This window comes from Oryzias latipes, chromosome 21 (assembly GCF_053564925.1).
Source record: "Oryzias latipes strain Hd-rR chromosome 21, Olatipes_Hd-rR_3.1".
NCBI classification, from domain to species: domain Eukaryota; kingdom Metazoa; phylum Chordata; class Actinopteri; order Beloniformes; family Adrianichthyidae; genus Oryzias; species Oryzias latipes.
In genome coordinates, this window is record NC_136257.1 from 20,749,012 (window position 1) to 20,770,693 (window position 21,682).

General features: G+C 37.6%; 1 protein-coding gene across 2 annotated transcripts; it reads left to right on the forward strand.

The window, feature by feature from the left end:
* The first annotated feature begins 60 nt into the window (after positions 1 to 60).
* asmt (acetylserotonin O-methyltransferase) lies at positions 61 to 21,461 on the forward strand. Of its 2 annotated transcripts, XM_023950846.2 has the most exons (8): positions 61 to 273; positions 1,241 to 1,415; positions 1,773 to 1,902; positions 2,264 to 2,332; positions 7,660 to 7,778; positions 14,964 to 15,104; positions 18,867 to 18,989; positions 21,164 to 21,461. In XM_023950846.2, the coding sequence occupies exons 1-8, from the start codon at positions 184 to 186 to the stop codon at positions 21,385 to 21,387; spliced, it is 1,071 nt and encodes a 356-aa protein (XP_023806614.1). In that variant the 5' UTR covers positions 61 to 183; the 3' UTR covers positions 21,388 to 21,461. The 2 variants fall into 2 exon arrangements, with proteins under 2 accessions (XP_023806614.1, XP_023806615.1); XM_023950847.2 differs by lacking the exon at positions 14,964 to 15,104.
* Positions 21,462 to 21,682: the final 221 nt, after the last annotated feature.

Consider the following 21,682-nt stretch of genomic DNA (forward strand, 5'->3'; position numbering starts at 1 on the left):
TTAGCCCACTGCAACTCTCACTGTTATTGCTGCTGGGTGGGCTTTGATTTAGGCTCAGTCTGGTTTTCTCAGCACTGCCAGTCACACTGAGGGCTGCTGCACTGACTTCTCTTCAGCAACAATTTGGAGAAACAAAACCTACTGTTTTTTTGTTTTTAATTTTAGTGGATTTTTGGCCCATCTATGGCATCACATTCCACTCAAGGGGCTCCTGCTGCAGACCTGTACCCCAAAAAAATCCTGGAGTACATGGAAGGCTTTTTGATCTCAAAGGTAAAGTTTCTGTGGCATTTGCTCACTCCAGTGTTCTCTGTTTAGTTCATGATATGGCACTGATGGAAAGACAGTAACATTTATTGCTAAGATTAATCAGTTCACTGCCAACCCTTGGAAAAAAAAATAATACATCTGAAGTTTGCTTCATTGGGTATATTGAGTGTAAATAAAGAGGCACTTAGTCCAGTTTCTTACTGACCAAAACCCAGCGAGAACTATTAAGTCTCGCCTCAACGTTCAGAAAAATACACTTTATTTATCTTTTTGTGAGCATTATGCTATTCTATTATAAAATGTAGGTTTTAAATATTTGCAGTAATTGAATTTCACGGGTTACCTTTCCTCTACAAATAACTTCTTTACTTTTGACAGGAGCACACACCAGTTCCTTTTAAAATAAAATCTATCCTACAGTTTAAATTTTGATCTGACATACTTTCATCTGTGTAAGTAGATGTATAGGATAAATAAAACTAAAGGAGTGGTTTTGCTTAGCGTGCTTATTCATGTGAACCTAAAACCTAAACCTACTGGTTGGGTTTTTTGCAGTAAAGCAGGAAGCAAACTATATATATATTTATTTTTTTGCCGGAGTAACAAGATGAGGCATCCTAATCTGTAGCGTCAATATTGTACCTGTATATAAGAGTTTTTCCTCCCTATAGTTTGTATTTATTTTATGGTGCTGCTACTACAACTGAAGTTCTCTACAGGGATTAATAAAGTTGATCTTAATCTTAATCTTAGTATTATTTTATCAAAAATAATTTTGTCTCTCTTGACAGTTTGGTAAAAAAATTACCTTTTCACAAACACTTCAAGTTATGTGTCAAATAAAAAAAAAGAGGAATAAACCAAAAGAGAATATGTGTTTACTAAGACTTATTAAAACTACAGAACTACACAGACAATTTTATTCATCAATCTGTACTTTCCTTGTCTTGATCTTCCCTGTCTGACCCAGACGGTGTTTACCTCCTGTGAACTGGGTGTGTTTGATGTGCTGTTGAAAGCAGAGCAACCCCTGTCTGCAGAGGAGATCAGTCAGGCAGTGGGGGCCAGTCTGGATGGCACTCAGAGGCTGCTGGCTGCCTGTGCTGGTCTACAGCTGCTCATCGTCCACCACGACAAAGGACAAGGTCAGAACACACAGATGCACTCGCACACACTGACACAACAGACTTTCCCCCCTTTTAATTAGCTTGATCTGTTAAAGGAGATCAAAAGTTACAACCATTTTATAGAGATGTGCAGAATATTATAAAAAGTTAAGGGGAAGATTGAAAAAAAGCGTCATGTTTACCATATTATCTTAATTTATATGTGGATTTTTAATCTTGGCCACCACAGACTTAGGAGATGTGGAGATGTGTGGCAGTGAGGTCAGGTCACATCTGGCCTGTGACCTGACCTCCCACTCACAGATGGCCAAACTGTGCACTGGCATCTCCACATTTATTCACTCTCCTCTACTTGTCTTCCTCCACCTGTTCCAGTGTTATACAGCAATACAGAGGAGGCCAGAGTCTTCCTCACACGCTCCAGTCCTCTGTCCCTCTGCCAGTCCATTCAGTACAGCTCGCGAACCATTTACCTCTGCTGGCACTACCTCACGGATGCTGTCAGGTCAGTTCCAAATTTCCCCTGTTTTTTTGTGTTTTTCTGTGCTTTCATGATTTGACAAAGTTACACAAAAAATAAGATCTTGGAAAGATATTTGCAGCAGCAACTAGCGGTTTCTTAAAAGGAATTTTTCAAAAGTGAAGTTAGCCACAAGAGGGCAGTGTTGAGCTGAAGGATGAGTTGCCTCAGTCTGCAGTCCTGCATGAATTCACATTTCCTTCAGACAGTTGGGTTTACCTCTATTAAAGCTGGGTCAACCTATCTCTAAGAAGTACATTAAAAATGTACAAGAATTAAAGAATTGTTTAAATTTACAAATACCTTAAATAATTCTTTTTAAAAATTGTTTCTTTTTTTAATTCAGGGAGGGGAAAAACCAGTATGAAAAAGCTTTCGGAGTCAGCTCCAAAGACCTGTTTCAAGCTATGTACAGGTAAATATTTGTCCTTATGCTTAACTGATGAAACAAATGTGTTTACTCATTCAAAAATTCTGTTTCTATCTTAACACTGTCTCCATTTCCCTCCTTGAAAAAAAAAAAAGTAAAGTCACGTCGTTTATTAGAAGGCACCAGCTTTAAGCTGGAGAGACAGAAGGCAAGAGGGAGGGAACATGGGCAGTGATCTGAACAAGCCCGGGGCTTAGAGAAATACACACAGTAAATCTACTATTGTCCTTGAGGTCTGGTGTGTTTAAAGTATCTAGTGCCCACAGTTTTAACGCTTCACTGACCTGCTGGTCAGCAGTTTTTCTAAGCCATCACACACTTGAAAATTCACACTTTTTGATCGGGCTGCCTGAAGGTCTGTGCTGCAGAACACCCTTGGGCCCAAAGGACGAGATTCCCTCCAAATTAAAGCACAGGGATTAATTGCAGAAAGCGTGACTCCACATCTTCAGCTGTATTTGCAAAAGCTTTGCTCTTACATGGAAAGGGATCGACAAAGGTGTACCGGTAAATTTAAAGGTCTGTTTCTCGATATCCAAGATATCTGCGGAGAAATGGAAACAAAACATTTATGAATCAGACTGTATTAGTCAAAGTAAATCTAAGCGGCCAAAATAAAGAAGGGTTGAATTTAATATGTTTACTGGCATACTTTTTGCTCATTCCAAGCTGGTGGTGGGATTTGAGATCTTGTTTTTGGTTCTTAGTAATGAAATGTGTTCCTGTTGCTGCTTGTTTAGCCTTTTAAATTTGTTGGTGTACTTCCTGTATTTGCATTTCTTGCATTTATTCCTTTGCAAACTATTCAAACGGCGCTGATGACTTAAAAAAAAAAAGCCTCATCATTTACCATGCAAAGGTTTAAAATGGGCTCAATGCATCCATTAATCTGGTAAACTAATAGAAATACCCTTTAGTGCAGATGAGTTTTCAATTCACTCCTGATGTATTGAAAATTAAATTGCTTCGAAAAAACAATGACCGCACCTGTGCACAATTGACTTAATGCGGGGAAGAAATTGTTGCTTCCTGCTGAATTCCCCTGTGAATACTGAGGATAAATTAGAAGGGAAAACAACCGCTCAAGTCACTCAGAGCATTTTCAAAGCGCTGCAGCAGGAGTAGGAGGATTTAAAGCTGACTGCATGAGTCAGACTCCCCTTTACTCATTGCCATTTAACCAGTCATGTACTGCACCTGAATAATTTACAGCCAAGTCTCTTCTGAACGCCAGACTCTGAAAGTCAGGAAAGTAGGATAGAGGCTGGAAAGAAATAACATAGGCTTTTCTTTAAGCCATATGACACTTAGAGGAGACAAACCAATCTGATAAAAATAAATGATTGGCTCATATATTTCCTTTAATTATATATACCTTTTATTACTAATTTTGCACAAGTGGAACTCAAAATCAAAATTTAGATAAATTTAGTAAACAAAAGTTTTTTCATTAAAAATATAACTTTTTTGTGTAATTTTGTTTTTCTTAGTTAGCTATCGACTATTGTTTGTCAAAATCTGAGCGAGCCAAAAGAGTGGAAGTTGGTGTTCAAGGTCGTCTCAGTAATAGGTTGTCTTGTTTAAATGTTAGGGCTTCAAATACAGAGATACAACAATGCTCTCATGGAAAAAGGAACATGGTTTGGCTGTAGTTAAATAAATAAAAAAAATTAAGACAGAGAAATGAAGGAGATTCCTCTCACACTCAAGTTTTTGGTTTATTTTGAAAGGGATGGATAGTTCTGAAGTTAACCTGCAGCATAGTACATTTACAAACAGCCCACATTTAAATGAAAGAAATGACAATAAAATAATGGTAACACTTTATATTAAGATTCCTTGACAAGCTTTGTTAATGCATTAACAAGCAATTATAATAGAATCTTTCTGTTTGCTAATACTATATTCTTATTAGCTACGATGCTAGCGTCATCCGACACCGTTCCCTATGTTGTTGTTTTTTTTTAATTTGTCTGAATTAAACTATTATATTTCTTTTACAGAAATATTTTTGCATGTTTAGTCTGTTTTAATGTTATAAAGTTCTTTTTACAAGCTTTATGCTTTGTGGTAGTTTGTGGTGAAAGTATTACTCACTTTAGATGAGGTACTGCAAAACATTTAATAAACTGTTAACAAAGTTAATTAATACATTTGTTAAGCTTATAAGCAGTTTAGTAATATGGACTTTGAAGACAATGGTCTGACTTTAGATGTTAATAAATCTTAATAACATTTTTAGGTATTTGCAAGACATCTATAATGCTAATAATTATCTTACTAGCATCTTACACATTAATAAAGCCTATTAATTTGTTAAGTTAGTTAATAAAACGTATAAAGCTTATTAACATTTAGGCTTGTGTGATACGTCTATAATGCTAATAAATGTGTTAGTAGAACCCCTAACAATAATAATAATTATTAAATTGTTAACAAAGGTTGTTAATAAATCTTATTAAGCTTATTAACACTGACACATTTGTTAGGCATCTATAATGCCAATAAATGTATCATCAGCATCTTAAAAACATCCTAATAATAATGCTTGTAAATGTGTTAACTAAGTAATTTAATTAACCTTATTCACTTATTGTACTAATAAATGTCTTGCCAACACCCTAAAAATTCTAATAAAATGCTTGTTAATGCGGTAACAAAGCTTGTAAAGGAATCTTATTATAAAGTGTTACCAAAATTATTTAGAAGAAGCTATTTCTTGGCATGTTTATTACCTATTTTAGCAAAAATTACACATCTACACTCAACATAGAGATTACTTAAGCAATTTGCATTCAGTCTAGTCTTTTCCACAAAGCAGAACAGTGATTTCATCCCCACCATTGTGGGACCGTCTTGAAGGGCCCTTAACTTGAGTGTTCCTTGTTATATTTTGGCTCTGTCAGATTTGCTTCAAGAGGAGCTGCAGGACTCGCATGAGGATTCCTGCTCGAATGTTACCACTCTCCAGTACCTGACAGTTTTTTTAGAGGCAAAAACGGACACCAATCTTGTCGTCTGAGGAGGGGGGGCAGCACTGGATAGTCCTGCCATGTGCATCCTTACTAAGAAATGATGATGATGCATTGTTGGTGGGCAGGAGAAAGATCAGTCAAAAATGGTGGACTTTGTTTTATAGAAAAAAATCTAGAAACAGTGATGTCAAAAAAGGAAATAGCCCTTGTAGGGGAAGGGTGAGTTGTAACTCATCTTAGCAAGAAAAACTCGTTGGCTTCTTTGTCAAAAAGGTGTTCTAATTCAGAAGTTTGGGGTTTGCGATTTCCAAAAATCTTTTTCTCCTCCCTGTCACTGTCTCAAAACTTATAGCCCCACCTGAGGCTACAGGTGAGCACAGTGTGCAAGGGAGAAGTCGTGGTACAAGTAGTCTCTCATTGATAAAAATATGAAATACAAACAATCTATTTCATGATATATGTTTTAAATGGATAAATGTGACATAATTACAAACTAAAAATTAAACTAAATCTGGCTCTAACAGAAAATTATTGTGGAATTAAGAAGAACATGGAACAGTGCAGCGGTGCATAGTGGTGCAGTGGTTACCCCTCCTGCCTCACAATGACAAGGCCCTGCTTCAAATCCTGGCTTGGACCTTGCATGATCTCCCCATGCGTGTGTGGTTTTTCTAACCCTGGCTTCCTGCCACAGTCCAAAAAAATGCATCCTCTAAGTTGTCTTTATAGGTGTGATTGTGAGTCTATGGTCCTGCAACAGACTGGCAACCTGTTCAGGGTGTACCCTGCCTTTCCCCAACAGTTGCTGGGATAGGCTCCAGCAACCCTGTGACAGATCAGAAGATGGATGGATGGACAATACACTATTTCATCATCCTACAGGAAGAGGTCCATAGATGTCTGGATGTTCTTTTACGAGGATATTTACAGGAACAAATATAGTACAATCTTTGAAAAAGTATAGCAACATACTAAAGTTTAAGGATTTTCAGTGCTTGCAGCAAGATTTGTTGTCATTGCATATCTTTGCGTTGTTTTTTTTTATATATATAAACCAGGAGAAAACCCAGCATATGAAAGAAATTGAACATACTGATAAAGTAGAGTAGGGCAATAATGAAGATGGAGCTCCAATCGCTTACTAGAGGCTACTGTACGAGTAAAAACTATTCAAGGATTTTTCAAGGTAACTTCTGTTTCATTCAGATCTTTTACATAAAGGATTGTTACATGAGGTCATTCTTGTCCAAAGCAATGATGACATTCCCAAGGACATTTGTACAAAGCTAGCTGCTATTATCATATATTTATTTTTGTGCTGCAGGAGTTTAATATCCCTTTGGAGATCATTATCTTTGAGTTTCATTGAACGGACAGCGGAAAAAAAAGCAGTGCACATCTTTCATTTCTGTTCACTTCTTGTTTTGTTTTCTCCTTTTTTTTGACCATCTCATACAAAACAAATACAGCCGTTTATTAAAAAAACAAAAACATTTCAATTGAACTAATACATCCTGAGCGCAGTCAGAGCTGCAGGCACAACCCCATTCATTATTTGAAAATGTTTTGTCATAATTTTGCTGCACTGCTGATTAGCAGAACAGTTGAAAGGCTGTGACAGTTTGTAAGTATAATACAGTAAATGCAGAGACAGAACCCTGTAGTAAGAGGGCTAATGTGACATGTGGTCAGAGGGCAGATGGATTTAGACATTATAATGATGTTTGCAGGAACAGGGATAGCCAACTTAAGCACCTTTTCCCCTCTATGATCTGGGATGGGAGCAAAAAGGAACAAATTTGTTGTTGTCAAAGGGAGTTAGATTTTTATTTTTTGCCCATGGTGCTTCATATTAAAGATGACAGTCTGCTGTTGAGCCTCACAGTCATTTGAAAATTTGTATAACATCCAATGCAGTCAAACTCTGAGGACAAACAACAATGAGTCACTTTTGAAGTTCTTTCAGACATCTTAGTGCTCTTAGAGGTTGGTTTGAGCATCTGATGCATTCAGCTGCAATAAAGTCTGAAGAAAGCTCCACAGAATGGAGGACATGTGTTCGTACGTGACGAGTCTTCGTGCTGATGCTGCTCGATGAGCGGGAGACTCCTCAGAGCAGCAGCCGTCACCACAGGCTCTTCTGTTCTGCCGCGCCCTGTCTGTCACGCACAAGCACACAAGGGTGTCACCACAGGGAGAAACTTTTTACAGGATGACTTTGGTGATGTGCGTCTCTTTTAGCATGTGATGCATATTTTTGCTTGGAGGTAGCAAGACATCACTTGAAGCTGAGTCGTAAAAATAGCTTGTTTTCTTTGTTGCGTGTGTTTTTTGTAGGTCTGATGAGGAACTGGTGAAGTTCATGCACTTGATGAACTCCATCTGGAACATCTGTGGGAAAAATGTGATCACAGCTTTTGACCTTTCCCCTTTTAAGGTCATCTGTGACCTTGGAGGTAAGTTTTGGACTGGTTAGCAAATATTAAAGTCCCATAATAATGTGAGCTCACAATCAAGTTTTTCCTAATATTCTTCAACCTGCCTCCATCTTTTGAGCCAAAAACTCACCAAAACGTATGTATATGAATGTATATTTTAATGTGAGTTACCAACATAATAACAATTCGGAGGTTTGTTTGACCTGTGACCTTGGTAAAGGGCCAACAGTTAAAAAAAAATAACAGTGAAGTCACCAAGTGAGCTTGTTTTAAATGTGGGTGGGGTTTGTAAAAATATATTGTTTGCAAAGATAATTCTGAGCAGAGTCCGCCATTTTGTGTAAATGGTGCGTGAAGAGAGGATTGTTTTAGCTGAGGCTTTTGCTGTGCCAACCCGTAAAGACAGCAGCTGAAAGGCAAAGAAAAATACATAAATGTAAACATTCAACCTAACTTAACTATTATAACTCCTCTGTTTCCAACTGGAGAATAATAGTGGGTCACACTATAAACACACTGGATTGACATTTGGTAAATGGTTTCACATAAATAATGTTTAAGTGCACATTGCAGAAAACCTTTCAAGACTACTAATATGGATGGCATGACATTTGTATGTATTGTAATGATTTCCATTGATTTTTTTTACCCTTACCTTAATTCAATTGTGACACCCTGTTTTGTTTCATAGACTAGCAGAAACATGGTCTCTGAGTAAAATGTGGAAAGTTGAAACACGCTACTGCTCTAAGACAAATAAGCCCTTTTTCTTTTGATTCTCGAGAGACACTTTGTTCACTGCTGTCTGTGTGAGCTGCTTTGTCAAGTTACATTTATTTATGAACCGTCCTTGAAGAGCACTCCCTAAAGCACTCTTCTAAGATTCCTTACAAAGTGCTGAAAGCTGAGAAAATGTTGCGCAGTGATAAGAATATGACACAGAAAAGACAATGTGGGAGGCCACATCCTTGCAATAATGAGTGAAATAGAGTCAGATCAGAATATAGCCCATAGCTTTTCTCTGTTAGAAATTGTACTGCATTTTTTTATGAATTTTGAATTTTAGGTAATGTAAAAAAAAATCACAGACTTTTTAGAGACTTATTGGAGATTTTCTGCTCATCTGCTACCTGGTCCCCAATTTACTGCTGCAAATAAAATATTTTTTTTAACAGATTTTCCAAAAATGTTGTTCGTTCACCTGCTTTCTCTTTTCTCAATGCTGCTTGTTTGTCTCTCAACTACTTTTTCAGTAATTTTTGTGTTTAAATTTTCCTGTCCTGTTGGGACCTGTCTACAGACAAGATGGCGCCCTAACATCATTAGCCAGAAGCGGAAATTTTCAGAATTGTAGAATCTATATCAAAACTCTTTAATGTGATAAATCTATTATAGTATCCAGTTCAAAATCCAGTTTTATTGTGCAAGATGGTACAGGAAACAGTGATCATTTGATTCCTTTCAAAACTGAGATCAACAAAAGTGTTTAGATTAGTAAAACTGCTACGCCATTTACACCGGGGCTTTAAAACGTCTTGCAGTCAAGTCCTCTTTGTCCTGTCCTGTCAGACCCCAACTGATTATCCCAGATGGCGGTGATTACTGAGTCTTGTTCTTTTGGAAGTTTTTTCCTAAATCTTGCTACGTACACATCTGGTATGTGATCCTCATTTAAGAGCACGGTTTCTATAACACTGTTTCAGCTTGCAGTCTTCACACTGGACTGTTGCAACCTGATATTTGTGCATGTACAGTTGGAAGAGGTTTGGTGTGAAATGTTAAGGCGGTGCAAACCTCGCAAATCTCGCTCCAGGCTTGTTCTTTCACAGCTCTATTCCACTATATGTAAGACTTGGTGTCATGTCATTTCGGCTGGGCACAAACCACAGTTATTAACGTCTCCTTCATGATCAAATCTCAAATGCTTGGTACTTCTGTGACTTAGGACGCCATCCAAACGTCACTTCCAAATCCGAGTCCCTGATTGATCAACTGATTTAACTTTTAACATGTGTAATGCGGCCGCGCATTTTGTACGTAGAGCCATAAAAACCTGCATAATGATGCATGAATGTGAGAGTTTCGAACACAGAAGCCCAAAACACGCATTAGTGCGCGTTTACACAGACTTTTCAAAGGAAGTAGTTGCTTGATCACGTGTTGCAGATGGCCGGTGTGAAGGTAGCATTAAAGGAAATTTTTGTCGCAGTAATCTGTCAATCACTTATATGGAACATCAAAATAAAAGTACGATAATCTGATATTACCCATATTGTCCAGAGCGATTTGGATTATAACTTTTTAAATATGTTGCTTTTTGTGTAACCTTTTGAGACAACCTCAGTTGTCAGCTGGCCCTTTATAATAAACTGAAATGATTTGAATATTAACCTTGCAAAAAGCAATAAAAATGTATAAATTGCTCTGTTCTTACCTCATTCTCACAGGTTAGCTTCCTTAAATTTGTACCACCTTAGCAAACCACACAGAGGAGCTGTGGAGCCTCTAAAGCCACATGCTGCCTGTCTTCTTACCCTTTCCCACCTCTTTCTAACTGTTTCTCTATTGGATTTTATGTTAATGCTTTTGCATGAGCAACATCACCCAACAGTTAGCATGTGAACAGCAGGAGCCCTGGAAGGCGTGACAGCAGTGTCACACGCAGACCTCGTCTCTCACACAGCATCTGTTGTTTTGTGCACACCTGCTGCTCAAAACCCTTTCTCTTTGTCTGACCGGCTCCCTGCCAACTGCCTGATTAGTGTCCAATGTATACAAGACATAAGTCGCTATCGATCCATCACTGTCAGATTAGGTTTTCAGACAAGGTCCTTAAGCATGGACGAGATTGAGAAACATGAGCAGAGTTTAATGGAATTACTGCAAGTGGCAGTGGTTGTTAAATGTCCTCCAAAACTGTGAATTAAATGTTTTAGAGCAAAAAAAAAAGGGGTTAAGAATTCAAAAGCAAATTTAAAACGTAATTCACGAAAGCAACATTTTGAAGCACTGTAGCAATTTTTAAAATCCCAAAGTGAAAAAACTCAAACACTGACTAAAAATAGCAGTGATAGAAGCCTTGTGAGATACACAAATCTCCGATAAAAGGCTTTTATTAACAGAGGCAGCCAAGTTAGCTTGGGGTCCTAAACAGTCTGTTGTGTATTTGGTTTTGTTCCTCCTCATTGCTCTTTGATTTTTCTCCTCTGCTGACCTCTGTTTGATGTGAGGGCACATGTGTCTGTTTGTGTGCGTAAAAAGGACAGCTTCGTGGTAATAAAACCTGATAAAGTAACAGGAGGTTTGATTGGAGGATAGCTTGGAGGAATGTCTGCCTTGAGTGCACACAAACCTACAAACACGTTGACCCAAGTCTGACAGGATTCGCAGGTTTATGAAATGAGTTCCTTTATTGTCGTCTTCAACCACTTTCGAGATGTCACAGCATATCTCTTTCATTCTGTTTTCCATCAGCTTTCTCTTTCAGTCTCTCTTGGAAATTCAATTTACTTTGGAATGAGTTCTTTCCAAGGACCAACATATTTATCCTCCAGAGTTACATCTTTGTTTCTGCCCTTCCATGTATGTGCATGTGTGTACATTTGTGTCTTACTTTTCTGACCATCTGGTGTTACTTGTGTTATATGAAGTAGAAGAACTGTAAAGAAAAGGTGTCCAAATTCTGTATGTTAGTTAACTTTTTCTATTGCCTTTTTAAAATGACTACAGATGTATTTAGACTGGAAAAATTTGAACCAGAGTTCGTTTACCCCGATAATCTGGAACAAATTTTCACACTATACCCAAGTGCACCCTGGTCAAGGATGAGGTACTGCTCTTAAACCCATCTTTGGAGGCGGTCTCGGTTCATTTCTAATCAGACAGAGCTTTGGTTCGCTCTAAGATTTCTCAGTCTAAATACAATCCGTCCTTGAAGCGGAAGAACTGAACCAAAAGGACCATCGTAGCTGGTCGTCAAAGTGTGTAAACAGATGAATGAAGGAACCGGTAAGACGCAGACAAATGTAAAGCAACGATTGTCATTTTATCAGACAGAAACAAGGATCCACTTTCTTCTGAAAGACCTCTCACATGCATTTTTTGTGTCTTGTAACGTGGCACGCGCCCAGCACTGCTGTGACATCACCCGAATTTTTCGAGTCTGAGACTAATGAAAATGTATAGAAGTAATGTGAAATTGTGTTTTACTTCACAAATGCAGCTGGGTCCATATTTTCTGTTGAGAACTTCAAGATAAATGCAGCATGGAGGCAGCAGTATGACACTGGTTTTGTTTTAAATTTCCTTTTGCCAGGTACATAAACAACACTGATGGCAACTTTAACCAATGATGTTCCCTGGTAGCCCCAAAGCTGCTAAATAGTTTTCACAACAGATCAAAAGTGCAAGCTTTTGACCAACCTGAACATCTGCAACATGTAGCGTGAAAACAAGAACAATATATTGAGTTACCACCTCCTCACATGCTTTAACACATACCCCTCACATTAAGGGTCTGTTTAATAAGGCCTTTGTCGAGAAGTGTAGTTGAGCTTATAGCTAATGTCGCTAACAAATTAAAGAACAATTGCTTCTTGAAGAATCATTGCTGCTTGTTTGTCCTCCGCCAAGATGTCTTTTAAAAAACAATCTTTTTAGATTTACATCACTCAATAAAAATAAACAGAAGAGGCTTTTTCAGCATAAAGAACCACTCAAAAGGTTATCACAAAACATTATTTCTTTAGTTTGTAATTAAGACATCTTATGCTAATCAAATAGTAATCAAACCATATAGTCAAAAATGTGGCATTAAAGGGGTTTTCAAGTCCGTTTTTCTTTTTCTCATGCGAATGATTCCGCCTCATAGCACCACTCCAGTTGACAAATCCCAAAACAGCTTCCATTACCCAGTTAAAGAACTATAATACTTGATACTTCCAAGTTAGCTTTAAAATCAGGAGCAGAATGTAAAAAAATTCTTGAATCAAATCATTACACCTACAGTTATAGATTTAAGCATTGTCAGTTTGACAAGCTTTAAAAACAATGCAACAAACTGTAATGCAGCATGTCAAGTTATGTGAATGAAAGGTGTTTACAATTGTGCTTTTTAATATTAGATTTATTGAGGCAACAATGATAAAAGGTACATTTAATTACAATGTTGTTAGGGGTTTTGTGTTATAATAAAATACAACATGTCACGGTGTATCAGGATGACCCAAATGCAGGACTAGACTCCAAGGCTGAGGGAAGAACCAGAGTTCTTTCAACAACAGAAAACACCAAACCAGGTGGGGAAAAACTCCACAAACATAACCGGACTCGAAAACAGCATGACTCCAGAAAGGAACCTGGGGGGATGTTTAAACTACCCTGACTTTAACCCTGAACTCTCACTAAAGTCCGCCTGAGCTTGCTTACTGTATGTCGGTTCCAAAAGACGGGATATCAGTTAGCGTAATTACGCTCGACTTGGCAACCCTGGGTTAATGCATGTGCACAGCAAGTACATAAAGACATTCTCAATGGATCCCCGATTTCCGGAGTCACCATGGAAACACGTGGAGAAAAAAAGAGAGCGCTATACTTCAGTGAGACGGAGTCTGAGATTTTAATGACGCCGTATGAAGATTATAGGCTCATCAAAAAAGTAATACGGCTGCATCATCAGCAAATAGAGATTCTGCTTAGAGAAAAAGAATGGAAAAAGTAAACAGACGAGTTTCTATCTCATTTCTATGATGCATATATATATAAAAATATAACTTATGCAACTTAAATGAATTAATTCAATTGGTAACAAGTGACTTCTGTCTATCCAACTCAATAGTTGTTTGTACAACTCAAATTTACATGTTTATCTAACTAAATGTCATATTACTCCAATTCAATTAAATGTTTTTCCATCTTAATTTATTGTACTTGTTGAACTCTCATATGTCTAAGTTTGAGGCCTTTTATTATAGATTTCTAATATGAAGCATGTATTCATTTATCTTGACCCTGACTTTAAGTTCAGTTCCTGCAAATGGAATTAGCACTGGTGGTGCTAAATAAACTCATCATCCTCTCCCTTCCTCTCGCTCATGGTGCAGCAGGAATTAAACAAAGTAGGACAAAATAACTCAAAACACTGTAAAACAGCTAAACAACAAAACACATTTGGTCAAAAACTCCCACTTAAACCCAAATTCGTCCAGACAGGTAAAGGGAATGGTATCCCACATTTCCTTGTGCTGCCAATCTAACAGCGGCACCAAAGTAACACCTACTTAATTGAATTAATTTGAATGAAAGTAAAATATCTGTCTGATAATTACGTGTTATTTTTAAGTTGACTGAACTCAAAAAAATGATTTATCTTAACTGAAGCAAATAATTCAGTTAGATCACTGTAAAAACAGTTTATCTTTCCAACATCCAGACGTGGTCTTATCACCCTCTCACGGTATTAAGTATTATCTGAGTATTTTTATCCACCAAATCATCTTCAAATGGACAGGCCATGCTGCTTTACCTCCCTGAAACAAACTAGCCTTAAACTAAACCCGCTCCAAACCACGTTATGTTCAGAGCATGAGTTGCTATGGCAACTTGACATACCCTCACGCATACCTCCATTTTTGGAACCGAAATCTGAGGTTATCCACTTCCTTAGCCTCAAACTTACCGTGGTAACTCACATCACCTGCTTTCTGGAATACCCCCCAGGCCAAAAAGACTGAACTAAAGCAAAACTCAAACAGAGCTCAAACAAATTAACCAAAAGTGCAGGCAGCCATGCTGGAAGCATGGCTTAAAACCTGGATAACTTTAAAAGTATTCAAGTTTTAATGTTCACAAGCAAAAATCGATTTTTAGCAGCTCTGGCCAGTCAAAGTCAACTGTTGATTTTTCCCTGGATTAAAATCTTCAGTGGGATTCTGAGACAGCCAAATCTGCATAAAGCCTCCCGCTGCTCAAAATTCAGATCAATTCCTTCTGCTTTATTGGGATTAATGTCAGATTTAACCAAATTCCAAGAGCTGCCACATTCAGCTGAATGCAAATCATACTAATAAATACTGGGTTTTTACCTGGAAGCATTTGTTCTGCTCTTGTGAGTGTTTGTTTATTTGCTGAGCGCAAAAGTGCACAAGTTAATGAAGGTTATGTATTCAGTGTACCTTGACTAAAAGCAAATCTCCTTCTCTCCAGGCTGCAGTGGAGCATTAGCCAAACAATGCACGGCAGTCTACCCAGAATGCACAGTGACGATCTTTGACCTTCCCAAGGTGGTGCGCATGTCGCAGGAACACTTTGTTAGTGTAGCAGACCAGAGGATCAGCTTCCATGAGGGTAACAGCTCTACAATTTGGGCGGAATAACTTGGCTATAATTATAGTATAAGGCCTGTTTCAATGCAACCTGTAAAACATGCATGGAGATAAAACTTCAAATTTGGCTTGATATTCTGATATTTATCTTATTTCAACAATATTTCTTGGCAAATTCCAAGTTCACGTTCAAGTTCAAGTTTATGTAGCTATGTTTGGACACAGTTTAAAAGAGTTTTTTGTGTTGTCTGTGAAACAAAAATAAAACATCCACAAGCTAGGTCCAGGAGAGTGGTGACATTTGCAACTTTCTCTTTAATAGGAATAATATAAATAAATAAACTATCTGTAATTAAGATGGATTTTGACAATTTTTTAGTCAATGTCCCATCAGTGGACAGTCATTGGTGTACTTTATATCTATTGAATTTAGATTAACTTATAAGCATTCTTACACAAACTGGCCAGAAAAATTTTTCATTCCTTTCATTCCTTTTTTTAGGGATATTCAAGTTTTTATTTGGATCATAACGTTTTAGGAAAACTGGATTATTTATTTACTTCTCAACTTTAAACATTTTCATTTTAACTAAGGGACATTTTGAACAAGAAAGAAATAAAAAAAATATTTGTTCATCTATTGTGCTGTAAAAATACAGTAGTCACAGGTGTACACTGAAGGTGACTGCTTGTGCAAAAAGAAGTGACACATGCAACCACCATATATGCAGACAACTAAAGGCAAATCCCCAAAATTCCCACAGTAAGAATCTAAATCCACATAAAATGAAGGAAGAAGTCTACAGCAGTTCCACTGATCTCTGGATGAGGTTGTAGCTCTGACAAGGACACAGCAGGAATATTGACATCATTTGAAAATGCGGCACAGAGGGTCAAGAAGAAGGGGTCGGCGGTCTTGCCAACAACAGATGGAGGATTTGTTACCCTCGATACTTGACTCCTGACCGATGACCGGACTTAATCTGTCAGCAAAACCAAGAAAGTCCTCCATACTGTAACACATAGAAGCATCTCAGCAGGGACAGGTGATCTACTTCCAGTTCACTGACTCCCTCTGATGCAAAGTTCCAAAATGTGAAATTTTCACTTTTAAAAACATTTGCAGTGGGGCAAAAAAGTATTTAGACTGCCACCAATTGTGCAAGTTCTCCAACTTAAAAAGATGAGAGAGGCCTATAAATTTTCATCATAGGTAAACTTCAACTATGAGAGACAAAATGAGGAAAGAAAAATCCAGAAAATCACATTGTCTGATTTTTAAAGGAATTTTTTGTAAATTATGGTGGAAAATATATATTTGGTCAATTACAAACGTTCAACTTAATACTTTGTTATATATCCGTTGTTGTAAATGACAGCAGTCAAACATTTTCTGTAAGTCTTCACAATTTTTTCACAAACTGTTGCTGGTATTTTGGCCCATTCCTCCATGCAGATCTCCTCTAGAGCAGTGATGTTTTGAGGCTTTGACTGGACCTCACAGACTTTCAACTTCCTCCAAAGATTTTCTATGGAATTGAGATCTGGGGACTGACTAGGCTGCTCCAGGACCTTGAAATGCTTCTTATGAGGCCACTCCTTCAACACCGAACAGTGTGTTTGGAATTGTTGTCATACTGAAAGACCCAGCCACATTTCATCTTCAATGCCCTTGCTGGTGGAAGGAGGTTTTCTCTCAAAATCTGACGATACATGGCCCCATTCATTCTTTCTTTTACATGGATCAGTCGTCCTGGTCCCTTTACTCAAAAACAAACCCAAAGCATGATGTTTCCACCCCCATGCTTTACAGTAGGCATGGTGTTCTTTGGATGCAACTCAGCATTCTTTCTCCTCCAAACAGGACAAGTAGAGTCCTACCAAAAACTTTTTTTTTGTTTCACCTGACCATAGGACAAACTCTACCAAACCTCTTCTGGATCATCCAAATGCTCTCTAGCAAACATTAGATGAGCCTGCACATGTACTGGCTTTAGTGGGTCGACACGTCTGACGCTGCAGGGTTTAAGTCCCTGGCGGTGTAGTGTGTTACTGATGGTAGCCTTTTTTTACTTTGGTCCCAGCTCTCTGCAGGTCATTCACTTAGTCCCCCCGTGTGATTCTGGGATTTTTGCTCACTGTTCTTGTGATCATTTTGACCATACAGAGTGAGATCTTGTGGGGAGCCCCAGATGGAGGGAGATTATCAGTGGTCTTGTATGTCTAATAATTGCTCCTACCGTTGATTTTTTCACACCAAGCTGCTTACCTATTGCAGATTCAGTCTTCCCAGTCTGGTGCAGGTCAACAATTTTGTTTCAGGTGTCCTTAGACAGCTCTTTGGTCTTGGCCATAGTGAAGTTTGGAGTGTGACTGTTTTTAGGTTGTGGACAGGTGTCTTTCATATAGATAATCAGTTCAAACAGGTGTCATTAATACAGGTATAGAGTGGAGAATAGAGGATTCCCGTAGTGAAGAACTTACAGGCCTGTGAGAGCTTGTTTGTAGGTGACCTAATACTTATTTTGCAACATAATTTGCAATTCATTTCTTTATAAATCAGACAATGTGATTTTCTGGATTTTTCTAATTTTGTCTCTCATAGTTGAGGTATACCTAAGATGAAAATTACAGGCTTCTCTTATCTATTTGAGAGCTTGCCCAATTGGTGGCAGACCAAATAATTATTTTTGCCACACTGTAAATTTAAAAATAGTCAGCTATTTAAACAAATACGGAAACACAATTGAATGGTATTACTTATTATTTGTTTTTTGAAAATTGAAAACTAATCAAAAATAACGTGAGAAACCAACAGATGTTTATCTAATCACAGTTAGGAATAGCTGAAATGATAGAAATTGCTTTTTTGAATAAAAAGGCATTCAGGGGCTGAAGCATAAATGGATGTAATTTCCAAAATTGAAATCATCAAACCTTCCCTTTTTCTGAGGAAAATGTTGTTTTTGCACAGAATTTTAGAAGTCCCAAAATAGATGTCAATTGTGTACAAAATTGGAACAGTTTTGTTAAAATTTGCTGTAAATAAATATAAGTAGCTGAAATGTCCTTTAATTTGTTTTAGGATACAATATTACCGTTTTTTTAATAACACTTTGGATGCTGTCAACCTTACACTCAGCCTCCCACTGAGATGCAACAGTTTGGCTCAAATCATTGTGAACAAAACTGTCAATTTGATCCTAACACTTCCTTTGTTGTGTTGCCTCGACTCCACAGCAGCTAATGTGGGAAAAAGGTTCACAGCATCTTGAGAAAATCTGCAGCTGGTGTCGATTCCTGCCCTCCTGCTGTTCACATCTTGCCACGATTGGAATTTTTAAGCCTGTCGATTTATGCGTAGAATTTTGTTTCAGCAAAGTGACCGATTGGTGGACATCATCCACCAGAAAGTAAAATCTCTAAAAGAATGCATTTTTCATACAGCAATTTGACTGCATCTATATATTGGGCCTCACATACAGTATGACTGTATTAACACAAATAAAACACTGCCAATGAAATATCATTAATTAGGTCTTGTGCTCTTGCAATCATTAAATTACAACAGACATCCATCTTTAGTCAACTGGCATAAACCATTAATTAGGTCATATCCTATTACTTAAGGGCTTGTCAACAGAATTATTAATTACATGCAGTAATTACAGCAAATAGAAGCTTCCTAAGCGACTAAAGCACTCTAACAGGAGACAAACAACCACAGAAATGTGAATTCATTTAGCATCCTTGTCCTAAATATATATGTTTTTCTTTCTTTAAGGGGACTTCTTTAAGGACTCTCTGCCTGTGGCTGACCTCTATATTCTTGCCAGAATCCTCCATGACTGGACAGATGAACGCTGCATAAAGCTACTCCAGAGAATCTATGAAGCCTGTAAACCAGGTCTGTGAGCGTGCGTGTGAGTCTTTTGAGTGTGAAAGGGATAAGCACTGTTTTTTTCCTGCCTGGAATGAGACGGCAGATTGTATCCCGTGATGCAGCTGATCCCAGAAAAATCTGTCCTTCTGGATTTGATGAAAGTCAGATGCAGTCACAGATACAATCAGGAAGCTGCAGAGAAAGAGACAACAAAAGAGAATGCCTACTTTTCCTGGGCAGCTTGCTGCATTTAACGTAGGTACATTAAAGGCTTTTTAACAGATTCATTCAAGTATCACAGCATTTATCAAAAAGGTTTGAACAAAATAACTGAGAAACGGAGCTTAAATGAAACTTAGCCCAAATGGCTGGCATCAAAACTCTGTTATTATTATTTCAGAACTCTGTTCTGAAATAATTCTTGACATTATTCTGCCCAACTAAAAGCTGTGAGCATGGCACATGCTCAGTGGGTATTTCTTACTTTTTTGTAGTTGTAGGCTTCATCACTTTTTTACCAACTTGACAAAAGAGTCAACCAAACAGATAAACTGAGACATCTGCAACCCCCGATTTCATCTTTGGCAGAAAGATGCACACTCCCGCAGTAAACCTGCTTGCTGCAGATGAGACGTGCCAGAGGGCAGTGTATCTTCCTGTCACTGATGAGATGAAAAGATTGCAAAGGTCTGATATACGCACAGCGTCGCAAAGATACGATGGGTGACCAGATGGATGGCATCGTGAAAGGCAAAGCAACACCAACCTTCAAGTTACTTTCCTGTAAACGATCCTTGGAAAGACCAAGTTACAGGATTCTTTTGTTTCATACAAGTTAGACATTTTAATTTAGTTAATGCAGTTTATGAATAGTCCATGAAATGTGAAAAATCCGAAATGTACCATTAGTTTTTTTTTTTTTTCTCAATTTACTAAAAGAACATATTTGTCATAAATTTTATGACAAATATGTATAATAAAGTATTTATAATGGCACAAGAAAATCTTCCTTGATTCTCCTGTTAATTCACTTTTATGCACCATAGATATACATATCATACTAAATGGCAATAAAGCCTTTTTTTATGTTGATAAGAAATAGTTCATTGGTGTAACTATTATAATAACCTTTTGCTGATAATAATACAATAACCCTGACAGCAATGAGGTGTGAAATGTTAAAGGTAAAGTTGTTTATTTGAATTATAAATCCCTTCCAAATGCAACTGTGTATTTATAATTCAAAAAAACTGATTTCAAGGTACTAAAAAAAGAAATTAGAGATCTGAATCCTTTTAGTTGGTTTTGTTTAATATTCAAACCAACTAGTGTTGCATTTTTACATGTATGGTAAGCACAGAATTCGTGCTGTCATGATCATAAATAAAGGAAATCTTTCCAATTTCTGTAAAGAATTACTTTGAATTTTGTCATGCTGAATTTGTTCATCCTGTCTTCAGTTTGCAGCTAACATGTTATCTAATGTTATCTTTTCTTTTCTAGGAGAATTTATCATGTTAGTTAACATGAATCAATTGAAAAGTATGTTCCTAACTGTTGCACTAATTGAAGGTGATTACGATTAAATAGTTGACGTTACAGACTCATTCTAATAAAAGTTGTGATTTTTGGTGTTCTTAGAGCATTTTTCTTACTATGGAGGACATATATAAAGAAAATTGAGCTGAATATTGCATTTCTGAGTTTTTCATTATCGAAATTGTAAATCAGGAGCAGGAAAAAAAAAACGGCAGGCCACTAGGTCCCTGCTCTGCTCCATTCCGATGCATCCACTTGCAGAAAAAAATAGATCAGTGTGCGTCTTCTGTTGCTGTACGGCTGGATAGCTGTGATATTGCTCGCCATCTTTGTTGCACCGGTAATGTTAGTTTGGGGTTGTGAGGGGTTGTAAGCTAGTGGGACAGAGTGTAAACAAAGGAGAGATGGGAAGTCATGGCAGGCTTACTCCCCGCAATGGTCCCGACCACAATTCAGAGGCCAATTTCTGATTGACTCCTGCCACTCCACAGAAATTATATCTTATTTTGCCTAAAATTGGCATAATCATAAATACAAGATGACTGGGAACGCTTTTACAATAGATTAAAAGATGATCGGAATGGGACCTTTAAAAAAATTTGCTCCAACACTAAATGGAAAAGTTTTACTTGCTGGCTAACTTCCTGCTTTTGTTGCAGGAGGCGCTGTGCTGCTAGTGGAGGCGCTGCTAAATGAGGACGGATCTGGCCCTCTGACAGTACAACTCTACTCCCTGAACATGCTAGTGCAGACAGAGGGCAGAGAGAGAACAGATGCTCAGTATGCTGCCTTGCTGACCACTGCAGGCTTCACCAACATCCAGCACTGCCTCACGGGGAAGATCTATGATGCCGTTATGGGCTACAAAAGACATGAAATATAGAGGGATGTGCACTGCAGTGTAAAATGTACCAGGTTTCTGACTTTTTTCTCAATAAACAAAACAAACTGCATACATATCAGCTCTAAATGGAATCTATAACAATGTATCAGATCTCTATGGTTTCTTTGGTCTTCATTTTACAGGTAAATTTTATACAGAAATATTTCAAAATAAAACATCAATAGCCCACTAAATACCCTTGCATGTAGCTTTTTTAACATCTCACTACAGCGAAAGCTGGCACATCCTTAGTAAAACCTCATGTTTGGAAAAAAAATCAACATTTTTTAATTGT